General features: G+C 44.4%; 1 protein-coding gene across 7 annotated transcripts in view; it reads right to left on the bottom strand.

Moving 5' to 3' along the window:
- Nucleotides 1-19,356, bottom strand: part of nadsyn1 (NAD synthetase 1) — a 147,366-nt gene that overhangs the window by 58,896 nt on the left and 69,114 nt on the right. For 6 of the 7 annotated variants that reach the window (XR_016114424.1, XM_088991802.1, XM_088991805.1 and 3 more), the window contains one exon: nt 3,272-3,403. The exons of the other annotated variant lie outside the window; for it this stretch is intronic. Coding sequence is in view for 5 of the 6 variants with exons in the window: in XM_088991802.1 (XP_088847928.1) it covers nt 3,272-3,403 (132 nt within the window). In the remaining variant the exon portion in view is untranslated. The remainder of the gene's footprint in view (nt 1-3,271; nt 3,404-19,356) is intronic. 7 annotated transcript variants of the gene reach the window in all.

Below are 19,356 nucleotides of genomic sequence, written 5' to 3'. Positions count from 1 at the left end.
AGCCCATTTCCAACTGAGCTTGGGCGCAATCTTCTGCATTTTCTGGGTGCCACATTGCTGTCATTGACGGCTCGAATTGATATGGGATGACTCCTTGAATCAATTGCAAACATTCATGCTTTCCTCTTCAGAACTATTTGAATCATATTCATAACTGGATGAGTAACAAGAAAACATTTTCTCCGAATCTGAAGCCATTGTTTTGATTCTCGAGCAAGGCAAGACGTCTTGGCGTGACGTCACGAACAAGGGGGTGGGATCTTCTGAAACTAGCCATTTCCGGATTCATTTTGAAGTCATTTTTATTGGTGTTTTTCATTTAACTAAAAATATCAGCCTGCCTGTTTTGGGTATTTTAGATGCTATAAAACGTTTTTCTGATGTCAGTGGGAAACACAAAAAATGGTGCCGGTTGTCCTTTAAATGTAGTGTGTACAAACCTCATAGCACAGTAAGAACCCAATTTATTAACTGTCTTTCAAATGTGAAAAATATCCCTGATCAGTTAATAAATTTGTCTCAAGGAATATGGCGTTTACATACTATTTCGCAGATACTTGGAGGAGGAAATGGAAATAGATTAAAATAACATATGCACTGTGATTTATCAAGATTGCGTCTATTTTTAATATGTTTCAATCAAAGGGGCAAAGTTAAAGAAATCAACATTTATTGAAAAATGGAATCACTTTCAACATTCAAAACATATTATTCCACAACGAAATATTCAAACTCAATAATACCTTGTGTTAAATTCCGCCAAATCATAGATGGTTTGTCCTGACCGCCCGCTCAACAAACTCCTCACTGACGCCCTCGCCTTCACGCGCAAACAATACACGTGTACCGTCGCCGAGCACACAAATATAGGCTACCTGCAGTGAAATTTGCATACTCGGCACGGCAGCCAATCAGAAGCCTGCTGCTTTCTTCCGGACTTTCGCAAGCGTTATAAAGTCGTGCAATTGCATATCATTTTCCAAAATAGATGCATAGAACCTCAGCCCAGAAGAAAGATTCAAAAGAAGCTAACAACATATGTGACGCTACAAAACGTAAATTTACATTAAACCGTGACTGTAAAGTGTACGTGAGACTTATGAAAGGGGCTTCGTGGCTCGTAGGAAGCAATACAAACGTTGCATTGTGCACCACAATGACAATCGACTACTGCAGCAAAATCTAGCCATGCACATTTACCGTAAATTAAGCAAGGTAGCATTTGTAGTAGGTACATTCTTGATTTAAAAAAAAAAAACTTTATACTTTGTGACAATGTTTTTTAAAGTGGTTAGTTTTCTCATTGTACTTCAAGTTGTGAAAAATGGGGCAGGCAACTTTTCAGTTATCTGCCCTGTTGTCCGCTAACTTTTTGTCATGAGTTTCAGACACTGTTTTTACTATAATTTGGGCAGGTTCGGCGGGCCGGGCGGGCCGTAGTTTGCCCATGCCTGGTTTAGCCCTATGCTGGAGGGTTCTGATAACTCGTAGTTTGTGTTGTAAAGGGTGGTTAGAGTCAAAAAGTAAGTATTGGTCAGTGTGCGTAGCCTTCCTAAAGACTTCTCTTTTAAGCGCTCTGTCCTCTTTTATAATTACTTTACAATCCAAGAAGGCTAGTTGGTTTTCTTTAATGTCCTCACGAGTAAATTTAATGTTGATGTTCCACAGAGTTGAGGTGATCTGTGAAGGATTGAAACGTAGACACTGGTTTAGACACTAAAAAACAAGAAATTCGATTCAATTCAAATTCTCAAAAAAAGACTATCAACATCGCAGGGATAATACAAGTGGGCCTCAATCGGCAGTACATTTGCACCTAAAAGCTAGCAACCACTCATTTGACGACAATGAGGTTAAAATCTTAGCGAAAGAACATAGATACAGTAAAGTCTCGTTATATCGATATCGGATATATCGATAGTCCCGGTTATATCGATACTATTTCTATGCACGCACGGAGAAAATTACATGCAAACAGGGTCGGATATATCGATAGTCCCGGTTATATCGATATTTTTTCGGACTCCCTTGAATATCGATATAACGAGACTTTACTGTAGTTTGAAAGGGGGGTAAAAGAAACAATTCTTATAAAACAATAAAATCCTTCATTAAACCGGTCTGGTGGGGTGAGGTTCAATTTGTATCGTTCATACAATGCTTAGGCAAAACAGGTTAGGCAACAATCGTATAGGCCAGTCGTTAGTCAGGAATGTAGGAACAATCAGTGGGGCCACAGGGAGTGGTCCTCTGCTCCCCCCAACCTGAGAGTAGGGACATATCATAGCTCTTTCCGGCGCCGCCATGTCTGGACATTAGGAATATATAAATAGGGCCGATACGACCAGTCAGACATTAGTTCGCTGACGAAGCCTCTTGAATAGGAGGCGAAACGTCCGAAACCTTCAAATTTGTACAGACGACGGCTGAAGAAACCTTCTCATCGATGGACCACTCCTGTACGACTGAGAGCTTACACAGACGTAAAGAGTTTGTCAGTACATTTCTCTCCAGATGCATCAAAATGACCGGAATAAATTCTTTAATCGATTGCAAACATGTATGCTTTCCTCTTCAGAACTATTAGAATCATATTCATAACTGGATGAGGAACAAGAACGCATCTTTTCCGAATCGGAAGCCGTTGTTTTGATTCTCGAGCAAGGCAAGACGTCTTGGCATGACACCACGAACAAGTGGGCGGGATCTTCTGAAACTGGCCAATTCCGGTTTGAAATTGAAGTTTTTAGACACTGGTTGACACACATCGGTGACACAAAACACATTGGTGTTTTGCATTTGACTAAAAATATCATACTGCGTGTTTTGGGCATTTTAGATGCTATAAAACGTTTTTCTGATGTCAGTTAGGAAACAAAAAAGTGATGTTGGTTGTCCTTTAAATGTTTCAGAGCTACTTTGAGCCCACAATGTGTATTAGTCATGTTTTAATTGAATGGAGTGTGGAAGTTATTTGACAGAGGATATTTACTTCATGTTAAATTGACTTTACAGAGTAAATTAAACTCAGCCCAAATCTACTTGATTAGATACAATGACAATGACGACTATCAATAATAAATCCCACAATAAGGTATTAGGTTACTGGTAAAAAAAATATATTGGGCACTGCACTACAAAAGACATCTGCTTCTTCTTTGCTTCGTTAATTGAAGACAATCGTGTCCATACGGAATGTCAGGATGATGTGTAAAGTGGAGATCAGATCCCACAAAAATAAAGAGCATTAATTCTTAATTTCCAGACTTACCACCTCAGTTAAAGAAAACTGCGCTCCATGTGCCACAACGTCCCCATTGATGACCACCATGGCACAGCCATCATAATACAGTCGATCTCCATCACAACCTCTCTGATTTGCATAAAGATAAATTCCTCCACTCTGTAAGGGCACCAAAAATACAAAGACTGTAATAGAATGACAATCATACGACATTTTTAACAATGATAGGACACATTTAACAATCCTAGATCCATTTGAAATACTGCTTTCAGCTTTTATTTCTAGGTATGCACATCTGGATGAGAAACAGTCTAAGCTCCATTTTTTTGTAAGGAAACAACAATTTTAGGTGAGCCACTCCATTGAAAAACCCAAAATAAATCATAATTGATTGGGACTATTGAAGGCTTTCTGATTCTGATCGAGATGAAATGATGTTTCTTAAGGTCATGTCTCATGCAAAAGAGCCACTGCTCACCTTGCCCCCTCTTCTGCAGAGTGAGCTCAAGCTGTGTATTTTAAACCTCCAATTACCTTTAGAGGCAATTCAAACGTATTTGGTGTATAGGCACATTAAAAAAAAAAAAACACGTTATGCTTTTTAAATCCCCTATTTTCATTTGTTCTCATTGTTGCAGTTGCATGTTAAATTTCTGTTTTACTGCAATCTGTGTTTAACCTGAAATACATATTTAAGGTTTCTTTTATTCAAACAAGATTTTTATTCATCTCATCTCATTTTCCGTACAGCTTATTCCTCATTAGGGTCGCGGGGGTTGCTGGAGCCTATCTCAGCTGTCTTCGGGCACGAGGCGGGGGACACCCTGAATTGGTTGCCAGCCAATCGCAGGGCACACAAAGACATACAACAGTCACTCTCACACTCACACCTAGGGACAATTTGGAGTGGTCAATCTGCCTGCCGTGCATGTTTTTGGAGTGTGGGAGGAAACCGGAGGACCCGGAGGAAACCCACGCGGGTCCGGGGAGAACATGCAAACTCCACACAGGGAGGCCGGACCGGGACGCGAACCGGCGACCTCTGCACTGTGAAGCCGGTGTGCTCACCACTCAGCTACCGGGCAGCCCTAGATTTGTATTTATTTATTTATTTTTAAATAATTTTGCAGACTGTCAATTTACCGGTCGATTTATGTCCCAACCCTCATTGATGGTCACGAGCTATGGGTCGTGACCGAGATCCCGGATACAAGCGGCAGGGCTCTCCCTTAGAGATAAGGTAAGACGCTCGGTCATTTGGGAGCGGCTCAGAGTCGAGCCACTTCTGCCCCACATAGAGAGGAGCCAGTTGAGGTGGCTCGGGCATCTGATTCTGATTTTGATTAGGATGCCTCCTGGATGCCTCCCTGGCGAGGTGTTCCGGGCTGCCCCATGGGCAGAAGACCCCAGGGACGACCCAGGACACACTGGAGAGACTATGTCTCCCAGCTGGCCAGGTAACGCCTTGGGATCCGCCAACACGAGCTGGAAGAAGTGGCTGGGGAGAGGGAAGTCAGGGGTTCACGACTGAAGCTGCTGCCGCCGCGACCCGTCACCAGATAAACGGCAGAAGATGGATGGATGAATGAAAGAATATTGTGTGAAAAAAATGACATTCTTCTAAGATCCGGAATACAGGGTGATTGTTCGGTTCAGTCATTTGACACTGCACTACACAAATAAATCAATCCAACTGAAAATTTGTCAGAAAGGGAATATGAGAGAGTGTTCAAGACGACACTACCTCACTTTACATACAGAAATTACAAGTATTGTCTGTTGTCAATTGTATGTCTTTTAGCCACGTTATAAGTGCCTTGCATGTCTTGCATGCTGGGTCCGAGAGGACATTAATTTCATTTGTGCTGTATGTCATGCATATTAGCACGTTTGACAATAAAGCTGACTTTGACTTTGATAATTGAGGAATAGCTCAATTCACATTAAAATGTTTTGAGACAGGCTCCTGAAATGCTCACGTACACACTACTGAAATGCACTCATACATTAATGAAACACTCATACTGTATGCATGCAGTACTCCCATACATATCTCAAAATAAAACGTCAGCTGCTACTAAGCCATAAAATTGCCTAACTCAAGCAACAGCATAACCTGGTGGCACATTGTGTAGGATAAAAACCTAATAAAAATCTATATATAAAATTGTCATACACTTATTGACAACAAAGATTTTGCTAATTGAGTGATTATGAATACTTTTGATATGAAAGGTGCATTTAATGTGGAGGAAATGACAATATGGACGGACATTAGGAAGCTCGTTGGAGGCGGGTGATGTTTGACAATGGGTCAGTTGTGCCCTGGATTCAACCTGCTCGCAGATGTGAGGAAAAAGAGGAATGGTGCTCTGATTGGACATCTGTGTAAGCTCTCAGTCATTCAGGAGTGGTCCATCGATGAGAAGGTTTCTTCAGCCGTCGTCTGTACTTTTTTTAAGGTGTCGGACGTTTCGCTTCTTATCCAAGAAACTTCATCAGCGAACTAGTCTTTCTGGTCGTATCGGCCCTATTTATATATCCCTATGAATAATCCGAACAGGCTAGTCGGCTGAAGAAACCTTCTTGGGACTATTACTCACGAAATGACTGTAACTTGTGTGTGACTTTTCACACTTTTTGTTGATTTTTCTCCGCCTGATGCCATTACACGACAATGATAAGAATGATGCACTTGAGTCTCGATTCCAAGAATGAGCCGTCACTCTGGATTCCAGGAAAGACCCATACCACTCGCATGTTCAATTCATTTAAAGGAAGCTAACAGCTGGCACTGTGCCGATCGCCTGTTTTCATGTATTAAAATGAACCTTGAGTATTTACTATTTTGATTTTTTTACTCGTTTTATTGGAAACCGTAATTTTCATTATTAAAATGTAATGTTCATTATTACAATGTAACCTGGAATGTGATAATGAAAACCATAATTTTTACAGCAAGACCAGAGTAGTTGGCAGGTACGCTCTATTAGAATTGTCCTCAGTGACTGGCCGAAGAGAAATGGCGCCCATTGATGGAAATAGCACTTGAAAATGCATTGGCTTGTATTGAATCATATCGATGCACTATATATTGAATTTAAATATTTTTAATGTTTATCCCACCTAGCATTTTTCACCCATCATTGTTTTTGGATCTATGTATGTTAAAAAATGTTATTCTTAAAAAAGTGTCGGATTTGTGAACAAGTTTGTTGAAGTGTTTCGACATTTTCAACTGTGTGTGTGTGTGTGTTTGTGCAAGTAATACAAAAATAGAGGGTGTTGAACCCAATGTGGACAAACATTTTTTTTCAACGCAAAGAAAATGATGTGTATCTCATCTGTCAAGATGTGGTGGTGGTATTCAAAGAATACAATAAGTGGAGACACTATGAATCCTGTCACAACAACAATATGAGAACTTTCAAGGTCAAATGCAAGCAAATTGTCACAACTAAAAAGTAGAAAAAGTAGAAAAATACAAATGTACGCCAAGGTCATCTGTTCGAGCTTCATTAGCACTGAATGAGATCATGTAAGTGCAGGACACACCTCAACTTCCAATTTTTATTTATGAGGTTTGCGTAAACTTTGAGATATGCGAGGAGCTGGGAGCCATCCAAAGCCTGAAAGGGATTACAATGGGGGAGGATATTTTCTGGAAAGTGCACCAAACTATGGAAGAGTTACACCTGGGCCTGTCAATGCTGGCTAGCAACAGAACTGACGAGGCCCTGAGTAAGATGGCCGCGTCTCGGGTCTAATAAGATGCACACATGCACTGGGAGATGGATGAACAGGGCACTGCCCAATACACAAGCAGACAGATACTGCGCTGCAACTTGTGATTCCGTCATGAAGATTGTGGTGACATGAATGAACTTCATTAGAGCAAAGTTGATTGTTAATTTCATAAATGTTGTAATTAGTTTTTTTTTTTTGAGTTTGTGTACTTTGGATGCTATTTGCTGTTGCACACATACTTATATCTACAGTTCAATGTTATATTTTTCTATAAATAGCACAGTCAACTTAGGCAGGATATGTGCAGTTGCATATACAATACAATACATATTGATTTACATTGCGCTTTATAAATGTTCATATATTTTTTAGGATAAGAATAATAATAAGAATAAGAATAAGAATAAGAATTAAGGATAAGAATAAGAATAAGAATAAGAATAAGAATAAGAATAAGAATAAGAAGAATAAGAATAAGAATAAGAATAAGAATAAGAATAAGAATAAGAATAAGAATAACAAGAACAAGAACAGGAACAAGACCAAGAAGAGCAAGAACAACAGGAAGAACAGGAATAAGAGGAACAACAAAAAGAACGTGGTGAACAGCTTCTGTGTTTCACCAGTTCAGGATCTCTGTTGTGTTATTACATTTTTCATTATTTGCCAAATAAATTCAATGAAATCTGGACTTCACAAAATACAATCCAATACAATACATATTGATTTATATGGAACGTTAACAATAGCTGAAGCTGCAACAAAGCACTAAACGTGGACAGGTATCATATCAAAAAAAATAAAGATTCACAAAGTTAGTAGAAAGCACCAGGGAGCGAAACCAAGTTCAAGTCGGAATCATGCTGAGTCCAATCCCAAAGAGTCCAAGTGAGTTTTGAGAGGGGTTTCAAAGATGGGCAGGGAGGGGGCTTTCTGAATATTCATTGGCAGGTCATTCTAGAGTGTGGGACCAGCAACGGGAAAGGCTCAATACCCCCTGAGCCTGCACCACAGCAAAACCAAGGAAAAAGAAAAGGGTACATTTCCAAAATTACTTTCACAGAAACAATCACAGCTACTTGTAAACAAGGGAAAAAATAGGTATGAGCAGATTTCAAGAGAGAATTGGATCAAAAATGTGTCAGACAGAGATTTCTCAGAGATAGAAAAGGCGGTATTAACCGAAGGTTTACATTTCTCAGTAACTCCTAAAACAATACCTACAATAGACTACATCAGAGCTACTGAATCAGCTATTAACAAACGTTCGTATGCAGAGGCAGATGATCTACGCATTGAAATATCAGCCCTTCTTAGAAGTGCCAAACCACCTCCGTCCAACATAACATTAGAAGAAAGGCGTTAACTATTCTACAAAAGGATAAAAATATTACTATTTTGCCACCAGACAAGGGTAGATGTACAGTGCTTCTCAACACATCAGATTATTAAGACAAAACGAATAGGTTAATCAGTGATTCTTACACTTATGAGCAACTACAAAGACCCTTCCAATAGCTACAAGAAAGAAATGATCGACTGTCTCCAAAGGTTAGAGAAAGGAAAACATATAGACAAATGGATGTATTTTAGATTATACCTGGGAGCGGCCATGTATTTACGGCCTGCCAAAAATACATAAAGAAGGGTTCCCCCTCAGACCCATTGTTTGTAGCATTGACTCCTCTACATACAATGTAGCCAAATATTTAAAAACTATCTGAGCTCCGTTGGTTGTAACACAGAATATCACGTAGAGAACACCACAGGGTTTGTAGAGAGGATCAAAGACCTCATATTGGAACCTGAGGAAACATTGGCATCTTACGATGTGACTTCTCTCTTCACATCTGTCCCAACCCCAGAGGAAGGCAGCAGGTCCGGATGACATCAGTTCCCGACTCCTCAAGACCTGCTCCGACCAGCTGTGTGTCATTGTCCAGCACTTGTTCAACCTGAGCCTGCAGCTCGGCAGAGTTCCACAGCTGTGGAAAACGTCATGCCTGGTCCCAGTGCCCAAGATTGCCAACCCAAAGGAGCACAACACATACAGACCAGTGGCGCTGACGTCTCACCTGATGAAGACGCTGGAGAGACTCGTCCTCGCCCACCTGCGACCGCTGGCAAGCTCATCGCTGGACCCGCTACAGTTTGCCTACCTGCCCAGCATCGGTGTGGAGGATGCCATCATCTACCAGAATCACCTCCAGATCAACACTGGGGAAACCAGGAGCTGGGAGTGGATTTCTGCAGGAAACAATCCTCACCGGCACCGTTGAACATCCAGGGTTCGGACATTGAGAGGGTGACCTCCTACAAGTACCTGTGTTTTACTCTGAACAATAAACTGGACTGGACTACAAACACGGATGCCCTAATCAAAAAGGGACAGAGTCGCCTTTTCCTACTCAGGAAACTGAGGTCTTTTGGAGTTCAGGGGTCACTCCTAAAGACTTTCTATGACTCTGTGGTGGCTTCAGCCGTCCACTATGGAATTGTCTGCTGGTCAGGCAGCAACACCACCCAGTACAGGAAAAGAATGGAGCACCTTGTCAAGAGGGCCAGTTCTGTCCTGGTCTGCTTGCTGGACTCTCTGGAGGAGGTGGGCAACAGACGGACGCTTGCTAAACTAAAAGCTATAATGGACAATGAGTGGTTGCTAGCTTTTAGGTGCATAAGTACTGCCGATTGAGGCCCACTAGTATTATCCCTGCGATGTTGATAGTCTTTTTTGAGAATTTGTTTAGTCTCCCCAATGTATTGCTCTTTACTTACTTTACTTTATTTTCATTCTACAATATACTGAATAAACTACATTACTTTTTTTTCATTTCGCAGCCTATCTTTTGGATGCACTAATTTTTGCCTTAAAGTGTTAATCGGTTTGAAATAAGTAGGAATTTTGTGTTGCCAAAGTACTCTGTAGTTTTTCTGAAACTCCTGCAATGTAAGGTACTGCTACTCCTCTCCTTTTTGTATCTTGAGAATTTTTGGTTTCATTCCCTATTCTTTCTTTCTGACATTTGTTAAACGACCACTGAGTGTACCCACAGTTTGTAAGTGCTCTCCGGATATGTTTTGACTTCTTTTCTCTGCCTTCAACGCTTGTTGGTATTAGTTTAGCCCGATGCTGGAGGGTTCTGAAAACAGATAATAGATTCTGATAACAGATAATAGATAGTTTGTATTCAGATGGGGAGTAAAAGAGGCGATTTTCATAAAACAGCTAAATCAGAGTTGTCCAAACTACGGCCCGCGGGCCAACTGCGGCCCACAGTCCATTTTTAATTGGCCCGCAAGAAATTTTATAAACAGAATGGAATATGGCCCGCACTTCAAATTTTGCCCACACTTCTAAGTTTTAACACCAGGGGGAGCTACTGTTGATCAAGGCAGTTGCTCCACCAAAAAGGCCAATCCCAGACAAAATTTACCCGTTACTAAACATGGCAGAACCAAAGAAGCGAAAGGTAGAAAGTGAGTGCAAAAAATTTCAGACACGGTGGGAAAGTGAATATTTCTTCAAAGAATTCAAGTGTCTGTTTGATCTGCACTGAAACTGTGGCAGTTATGAAAGAGTATAATGTACGACAAATCGACAGAGTAGATTTTGTTGCAGTAGTCTTTTGGCATCATGGTGCACAATGCAACGTTTGCATTGCTTGCTACAAGCAACTAAGCCCCTTTCATAAGTCTCACGTACAGTTTACAGTCACGGTTTAATGTAAATTTACGTTTTGTAGCGTCACATATGTTGTTAGCTTCTTTTGAATCTTTCTTCTGGGCTGAGGTTCTGTGCATCTATTTTGTAAAATGATATGCAAATGCACGACCTTAGAACGCTTGCGAAAGTCCGGAAGAAAGAAGCAGGCTTCTGATTGGCTGCCGTGCCGAGTATGCAAATTTCAACTGCAGGTAGCCTATGTCTGTGTGCTCGGCGACGGTACACGTGTATTGTTTGCGCGTGAAGGCGAGGGCGTTAGTGGAAAGTTTGTAGAGCGCACGGTCAGGACAAACCATCCATGATTTTGTGGAATTTAACACAAGTAGGTATTATTGAGCTTGAATATTTCGTTGTGTAATAATGTGTTTTGAATGTTGTAAGTGATTCCATTTTTCAATAAATGTTGATTTATTTAACTTTGCCCCTTCGATAGAAACTTATTCAAAACAGCCGCAATCTTGATAAATCACAGTGCATGTTATTTTAATCCATTTTAATTTCCTCCTCCAAGTATCTGCGAAATAGTATGTAAACGCCATATCTTGCATATTACTTGAGACAAATGTATTAACTGATCAGGGATATTTTTCACATTTGAAAGACAGTTAATAAATTGGGTTGTAGTGTACTTACTGTGCTATGAGGTTTGTACACACTACATTTAAAGGACAACCGGCACCATCTTTGTGTGTTTCCCACTGATATCAGAAAAACATTTTATAGCATCTAAAATACCCAAAACAGGCAGGCTGATATTTTTAGTTAAATGAAAAATACCAATAAAAATGACTTCAAAATGAATCCGGAAATAGCCAGTTTCAGAAGGTCCCACCCCCTTGTTCGTAACGTCACGCCAAGAGGTCTTGCCTTGCTCGAGAATTAAACCAATGGCTTCCGATTCGGAGAAGATGCTTTCTCTTTACTCATCCAGTTATGAATATGATTCAAATTCTGAAGACGAAAGCATAAATGTTTGCAATTGAATTAAGGAGTCCTCCCATACCAATTCGAGCCGTCAATGACAGCAATGTAGCACCCAGAAAATGCAGAAGATGGCGCCCAAGCTCCATTGGAAATGGGCTGATTTGTCAGCTGGGAATTTGTGTCAGCAAATATCAAATAGTTGTCTTGGTGCAACACACAACGATTCACCATCGCGTTATTTATGTGTTTTCCTTCTAATTTCGCCATCAACACGGATCAACACGGTATGGTACAGCCCAGTTACAGGATCCTACCCTTGCCAACGCCATGAAGAATGTGCAGGTTTTAGAGGGTGTAGTACTGGGGGAAAGGACAAGCCCCACATACCCCCATTTCGCGGTTGATCGGGGGTTATTATACCAGGTTATGAAGCAAAATGATGAAGTACGCGAACTACTTCTTGTACCACAGCCACACTGAGCTACAGTGCTGGACTTGACACACACACACCTGCTAGGGGGACACCTAGGGGTGGAAAAGACAAAAGAGAGAATCTTGCAACGGTTCTTCTGGTCAGGGGTGCACAAGGATGTGGAGAACTATTGTCGTTCTTGCCCCGAGTGCCAACAGGTGGCGCCCAAGCCCACATACAGAAACCCACTAATTCCCTTACCCATCATTGAGACCCCTTTTCAGAGGCTTGGGCTGGACATAGTCGGACCCCTACCAAAAAGTGCTAGGGGACACCAGTATATTTTAGTAATGATGGATTATGCCACCCAGTTCCCAGAAGCTGTCCCCCTCAGAAAGGCTACCACAAAGCAGATCGCAAAGGAACTGTTTGCTCTCGCCAGCCGGGTAGGGATCCCAAAGGAGATACTGACCGACCAGCGAACCCCCTTTATGTCCAAGGTCATGAAGGACCTGTGTGCCCTGCTCAAGGTCAAGCAGCTGAGAACCTCCATCTACCACCCACAGTTAGATGGATTGGTAGAGCGATTCAACAAAACACTCAAGGCCATGATGAGGAAAGTTATCAAAGAAGAGGGCCGAAACTGGGATCAACTGCTCCCATACTTGCTGTTTGCCGTGAGGGAGGTACCACAGTCTTCTACCGGTTTCTCACCCTTTGAGTTGTTGTATTCTTACAGGCCCCGGGGACTGCTGGATATCGCCAAAGAGGCTTGGGAAGAGCAGCCGTGCCGACAACGTACCCTCATCGAGCATGTGGGGGACATGCGGGGAAGGATGAAGGCCATTTACCCCATAGTGCGAGAACACATGGAAGCGGCCCAACGACAGCAGCAAGCCTCCTACAATAGACCTGCCCAGCCTCGAGAGTTCAAGCCAGGGGACCGAGTGCTGGTCTTGGTACCAACCGTGAAGTGCAAGTGCCTGGCATCCTGGCAGGGGCCCTTTGAGGTCATCGAACGCGTGGGGCAGGTAAACTACAAGGTGAGGCAACCTGGTAAGAAGAAACCGGAGCAGATTTATCACGTTAACCTCCTGAAGAAATGGCATGCCAGAGAGGCGCTGTTTAGTTGCCTACCCCCCAGCGAGGCGAAGGAACCGACCAGAGGAGACGTCCAGACGGGTCCCAATTTGTCCCCACACCAACGCCAGATGACCCTCGAATTGGTTGAGCGTAACCAAGACGTCTTCTCCTCCATACCTGGACACACGGACGTGGTGCAACACGAGATACGCACCACACCTGGGAAAACAGTCCACCAACGTCCATACCGGGTGCCGGAGGCCCGTAAGGCAGCTATTCAAGAGGAGATACGGAAGATGCTGGAACTTGGAATAATTGAGGAGTCCCGAAGTGCCTGGGCAAGTCCGATCGTGTTGGTTCCCAAGCCAGACGGGTCAATACGATTCTGCAACGACTATCGGAGGTTGAATGAGGTGTCTGAACTTGATGCGTACCCGATGCCTCGTGTTGATGATCTTATTGACTCCCTGGGACAGGCACGTTTCATCACCACCCTCGACCTCACAAAGGGTTATTGGCAGGTGCCCCTGACCCCGGCATCAAAGGAGAAGACAGCCTTCGCCACACCTGAGGGGCTCTACCAATACACCAGGCTCCCGTTTGGTCTCCATGGAGCACCCGCCACGTTTTAGCGCCTAATGGACCGGATTCTCACCCCCCACAAGAGGTACGCAGCAGCATATTTAGATGATGTCGTCATACAGAGTCCCGACTGGGAGAGTCACTTACCCCGAGTGCAAGCGGTGATTGACTCCCTCAGAAAAGCAGGTCTCACAGCGAACCCGAAAAAGTGCAGGTTGGCATTTGGCGAGACCAACTACCTGGGCTACACTATAGGACGGGGGCTGGTGAAGCCTCAAGAAGCAAAACTACGGGCTATACGAGATTGGCCCCAACCCCTTACCAAGAAGCAGGTGAGGTCGTTCTTAGGCATGGCTGGCTACTATAGACGCTTTATCGCTGACTTCGCTACTATAGCAGCCCCCATGACAGAATTGACGACCAAAAAACACTCCCGATTGGTGAAGTGGAGGCCGAAATGGCCTTCGCTAATCTAAAACAGGCGTAATGTTCCAGCCCGATCCTGGTGGCACCAGACTTCAGCAAGGACTTCATGGTGCAAGCGGATGCATCAGAAGTTGGTCTGGGGGCTGTACTCTCCCAAGTACATGGAGGAGAGGAACATCCCATCCTGTACCTTAGCAGGAAGCTGTTGCCCAGGGAAAAGAATTATTCCACAGTGGAGAATGAGTGCCTGGCCATTACATGGGCGCTGGAGTCATTGCACTTCTATCTCCTGGGAAGACGTTTCACAGTGGTCTCTGATCATGCTCCTCTCCAATGGATGGCCAGGAACAAGGAGACCAACAGCAGAGTAACAAGGTGGTTCTTGAGTCTGCAGGCCTTTAACTTCTCTGTGGTCCACAGGGCTGGCAAGCGCCAAGGCAATGCGGATGCCCTCTCCCGAAGGGAGGCCTTCCTGGCCTGTTTCGCATGTTTCACCCCGCCGAGGACGTCGGTCTCAAGGGGGGGATGTGCAATGTCACGAGAGGCAGTGTCCTGGAGGGCAAATACATCCCCCTAAGATGGCTCCACCCAGAGAGAGTCTTGGCCCCACCTGGTGGAAGGCAGCAATTAAACCCACACCTGCAGCTGTAATTTAGATGCAAGTCGGCCAATGTATTTTTCACATGTAATCGACAACACAACATATAGCAATACAGTGGGGCCTTGGTTTACGAACACCTTGCGTTACGAACTTTTCGTTTTACGAACGTTACATTTATGAAACTTAGACCTTGGCAAATGCACTATTTTCGTGATACACACCCCGAACAACGGCTGGCAGAGTAATCTTCGGCGGAAGAACACAAAAGCACACGACCGAACAGCATCCCAGCCGGCCTACCTTTCCACACCCCCTTTCTATGAGTGCACACTTCGATCGTGTTCAACGATACTTTGGCGTTTATGGGACCGAAAAAGACCGCACCACATGCTCGTGTTCAACCAAAGAAAACACAAAACAAAATTATAGTCGAGGAGAAGAAAGAGATCAGTGAGAAACACAAACGAGGTGTGCATTTCTGATGTCACAGGTGCGCACCGCGGCTGTCCTTTAAATCTCAGCTTGACACATCGCTGTGTGTCACTTCCCTGAGAGTAACTTTCTACTACCATTATATAAATAAAGAGCCCGGTACAGATATGCTAAGTCCAACATTGCTACACAAAGGCGTTATTTACTCGATGCTTTCACCTGCGAGTTGACAGCTGGGGCGGGGTCGCTGCTCCCGTCCTCCGCCAGCTGCTGTCTGATCTGATCACCGATACTGGGACATTTCAACGAGTCGCTGTCACCTCACCAGTGACATGATTTCGACGCCTCGCACCTCGCCAGTGTCTTGGACTTGCAAGCACAAGAGTTTGCTTCACCCGAGGTGATTGTTAGCCGCAATCTCGCCCGTATCCTGTCTTTCTCAGCTTTGGTGCGTGTGTTGATCCGGTCCGAGTTTTTCCCCCCCGCGTCCCGGCTGCCTTCTTTCGGGATTGTTCCTATTTTTGCACCACCGCCGGTTAGTTTATTTCTTACGATTCCGCTGGTTCACCTGTTTTTGGACCAGCACCATTTGTTACGTTAATAAACACCCTGCAATGATCTTCTGTCTCTGTCGCCTGCTTGGGGATCCAAACATCCCACTTCGTTTCGACGAGTCGGTTACTTTCTGCCTCATTCGGAACGTGACACCATTCATTCCTATGTATCGTATTTTCATGACCATAGGGCGCGCTGCACATTTTGGAGGACTTTTAAGACTTACAGTCATGAAAATACTGTAGCAAGCTCTGTTGCTCGTCGTGCATGCAATGTTCGTGTGTGCATGGTCGTGTATGTGTGTGTGTTCGTGTCTGCGCATGACTATGTCTGCATGTGTGTGTCCGTCCAAGCATTGTGAGTGTGTGTGTGTGTGTGTGTGTGTATGTATGTGTGTGTGTGTTTGTGTGGCTCGTTGCAGTAACATAATAAAATGGCTCCTCATCTCTGACTGGTTGGCCACCCATGGTCTGGGGCAATAGAAGAGGTTGCCTCCGATGCCCTCATATCTGTTGTAAACAAGCTGCAAACCCAGTCCCCCAACGCCTTGTTTATCATCTCAGGGGACTTCAATCACATTTCCCTGAAATTCTCCCTCCCAACATTCACACAGTATGTAACTTGTGCCACCAGAGACAATAACATATTGGACCTATTTTATTCAAACGCCAAGGATGCATACAAACCCTCCCCCCTCCCCCCTCTCGGAAGAGCAGACCACAATATGGTTTATCTCCAGCCTGTGTACAAACCCCTTGTCCAGAGGCAACCAGCTGTGACCCGCACGATCAAAAGATGGTCCACAGAAGCTGAAGAAGCTCTGCGGGACTGTTTTGATTCAACCAGGTGGGAGCTCTTTACTGAGATTCATGGGGAAGACATTGACTCACTCACCAACACCATCACAGACTACATTAACTTTTGTGAACAAAACACCGTACCCACCAGGACTGTGCGGTGTTTTGCCAACAACAAACCATGGATTAATCCCGACATAAAAGTCCTCCTGAAGGAGAAGAAAAGGGCTTTTGTGTCGGGCAACAGAGAGGAACTGAAGGCCGTGCAGATCCAACTGAGGAGGAAGATCAGAGAGGGGAAGAAGGCCTACAGGATGAAAATGGAGGAGCAGCTGCAAGCCAGCAATGTCGCTGGTGTCTGGAAGGGCCTGAAAAACATCTCAGGCCACAAAAGCCCAGTGACATTGAACGAAAAAGACAAGGACTGGGCAGATGAACTCAACCGCTTTTTCAATCGGTTTGACAAGACGCCAGCCGCCCCCGGCCCACCGTCAAACTCCCCTGTAGCTGCACCTGCACCAACTCTCACTGTGGCCTTACCCTCCCTGCCCCCTCTCACGACCAGCTTTCCGCAACCAACATCTGCCCTCCCAACCGTTGCCACACCCTCAGCCGCCACTCTGCCTCCTGGTTCCTGCCTGTCTGTCACAACTGCGCAGGTGAGGAACCAACTGAGGAGGATGCAGGTGAGGAAGGCAGCAGGTCCGGATGACATCAGTTCCCGACTCCTCAAGACCTGCTCCGACCAGCTGTGTGACATTGTCCAGCACTTGTTCAACCTGAGCCTGAAGCTGGGCAGAGTTCCACAGCTGTGGAAAACGTCATGCCTGGTCCCAGTGCCCAAGATTGCCAACCCCAAAGAGCTCAACAGCTACAGACCGGTGGCGCTGACGTCTCACCTGATGAAGACGCTGGAGAGACTCGTCCTCGCCCACCTGCGACCGCTGGCAAGCTCATCGCTGGAACCGCTGCAGTTTGCCTACCAGCCCAGCATCGGTGTGGAGGATGCCGTCATCTACCTCCTCCATACGGCGTTGCTGCACCTGGAGAATGCTGGGAGCACGGTGAGGATCACATTCTTCGATTTCTCCAGTGCCTTCAACACCATCCAGCCAAGTCTACTGGGGGACAAGCTGCAGCATGCCGAAGTCGACCATCACCTCACATCCTGGATTACAGACTACCTCACAAACAGGCCACAGTACGTGAGGGTAAAGAACTGTGAGTCGGACAGGCTTCTCTGCAGCACCGGAGCGCCGCAGGGAACAGTCCTGGCTCCATTCCTCTTCACCCTCTACACCTCGGACTTCAACTACAACACCCCAACCTGCCACCTTCAGAAGTTCTCTGACGACTCAGCTATTGTCGGCCTCATTACAGAGGGAGACGATAGGGAGTACAGGGGACTGACAAAGGACTTTGTGGACTGGTGCCAGCAGAATCACCTCCAGATCAACACCGGCAAAACCAAGGAGCTGGTGGTGGATTTCTGCAGGAAACAATCGTCACCTGCACCATTGAACATCCAGGGTTCGGACATTGAGAGGGTGACCTCCTACAAGTACCTGGGTGTTACTCTCAACAATAAACTGGACTGGACAACAAACACGGATGCCCTAATCAAAAAGGGACAGAGTCGCCTCTTCCTACTCAGGAAACTGAGGTCTTTTGGAGTTCAGGGGTCACTCCTAAAGACTTTCTATGACTCTGTGGTGGCATCAGCCATCCACTATGGCATTGTCTGCTGGTCAGGCAGCATCACCACCCGGGACAGAAAAAGACTGGAGCGCTTTGTCAAGCGGGCCAGTTCTGTCGTGGGCTGCTCGCTGGACTCTCTAGAGGAGGTGGGCAACAGACGGACGCTAGCTAAACTAAAAGCTATGACGGACAGCCCCTCCCACCCCCTCCTGCCCATCCTGACAGCTCTGGGTAGCTCCTTTAGCCAGAGACTATTACACCCGCGCTGCAAGAAGGAGAGGTACCGCCGCTCGTTCCTACCGACTGCTGTCAGGCTTCACAATTCCCAATGATCACATGTGAAAAAAAAAAACAAAAAAAAAACTGGACACTTGTAAATATGGGTTGTTGCAATATATCTAAATGCATTTCTTGATTCTGCACTATGTACAGTCTTGTTTATAGAACGGTTTTTGCACATCTACATTTGCACAGTATACAGTTGACATTTTTATTTTTGTTATGCTTAGAATATCTTGTTTTCTATCCTTTCACTCCCACCCCAACCCCATCCCTCTTCAATTGCTGCTGTGGACTGCAAATTTCCCCATTGCGGGACGAATAAAGGTATTCTGATTCTGATTCTGATTCTGTCTGAAGTCTGAACCCCATTCCATCAAGCCATCAACGACCATCACAAAGGTAAATAAAACAACTTTATTTTAACATAGTTTATTTCTTTAATTACAGTCCTTATTGGAATGTGACTCCTTTCAAACAGCAATTCTCTGACCTGCCACTCCATTCTATAAAGCCATCAATGACCATGACAAAGGTAAATAAAACGACTTTATTATACCGTGCAGTGTATTTCTTACATTACAATACAAAAGCACATTTATTATACATAGAATAAGGTATATTGTGTGTAGTTTTAAGTCTTATTTAGTTGAAAATTATACATTGTCTCCAAAGCCTCAAATATAAGTTGTCCCTCTGATATATTCATTCCTGATCCTACCCATTGCTCTGGAGAGTTGACCCCAAGTATTTAAAATCCTCCACCTTCTTTATTTATTCTCCCTGTAGCATCACTCATTTTCTCATTCAAACACATATATTCCATCTTGCTGCGACTGATCTCCATTCCTC

The sequence above is a fragment of the Hippocampus bargibanti genome, linkage group LG03 (assembly GCF_051943395.1).
Source record: "Hippocampus bargibanti isolate YZ-2025 linkage group LG03, ASM5194339v1, whole genome shotgun sequence".
In the NCBI taxonomy this organism is placed as follows: domain Eukaryota; kingdom Metazoa; phylum Chordata; class Actinopteri; order Syngnathiformes; family Syngnathidae; genus Hippocampus; species Hippocampus bargibanti.
This window is presented reverse-complemented; position numbering and strand designations above follow the sequence as displayed.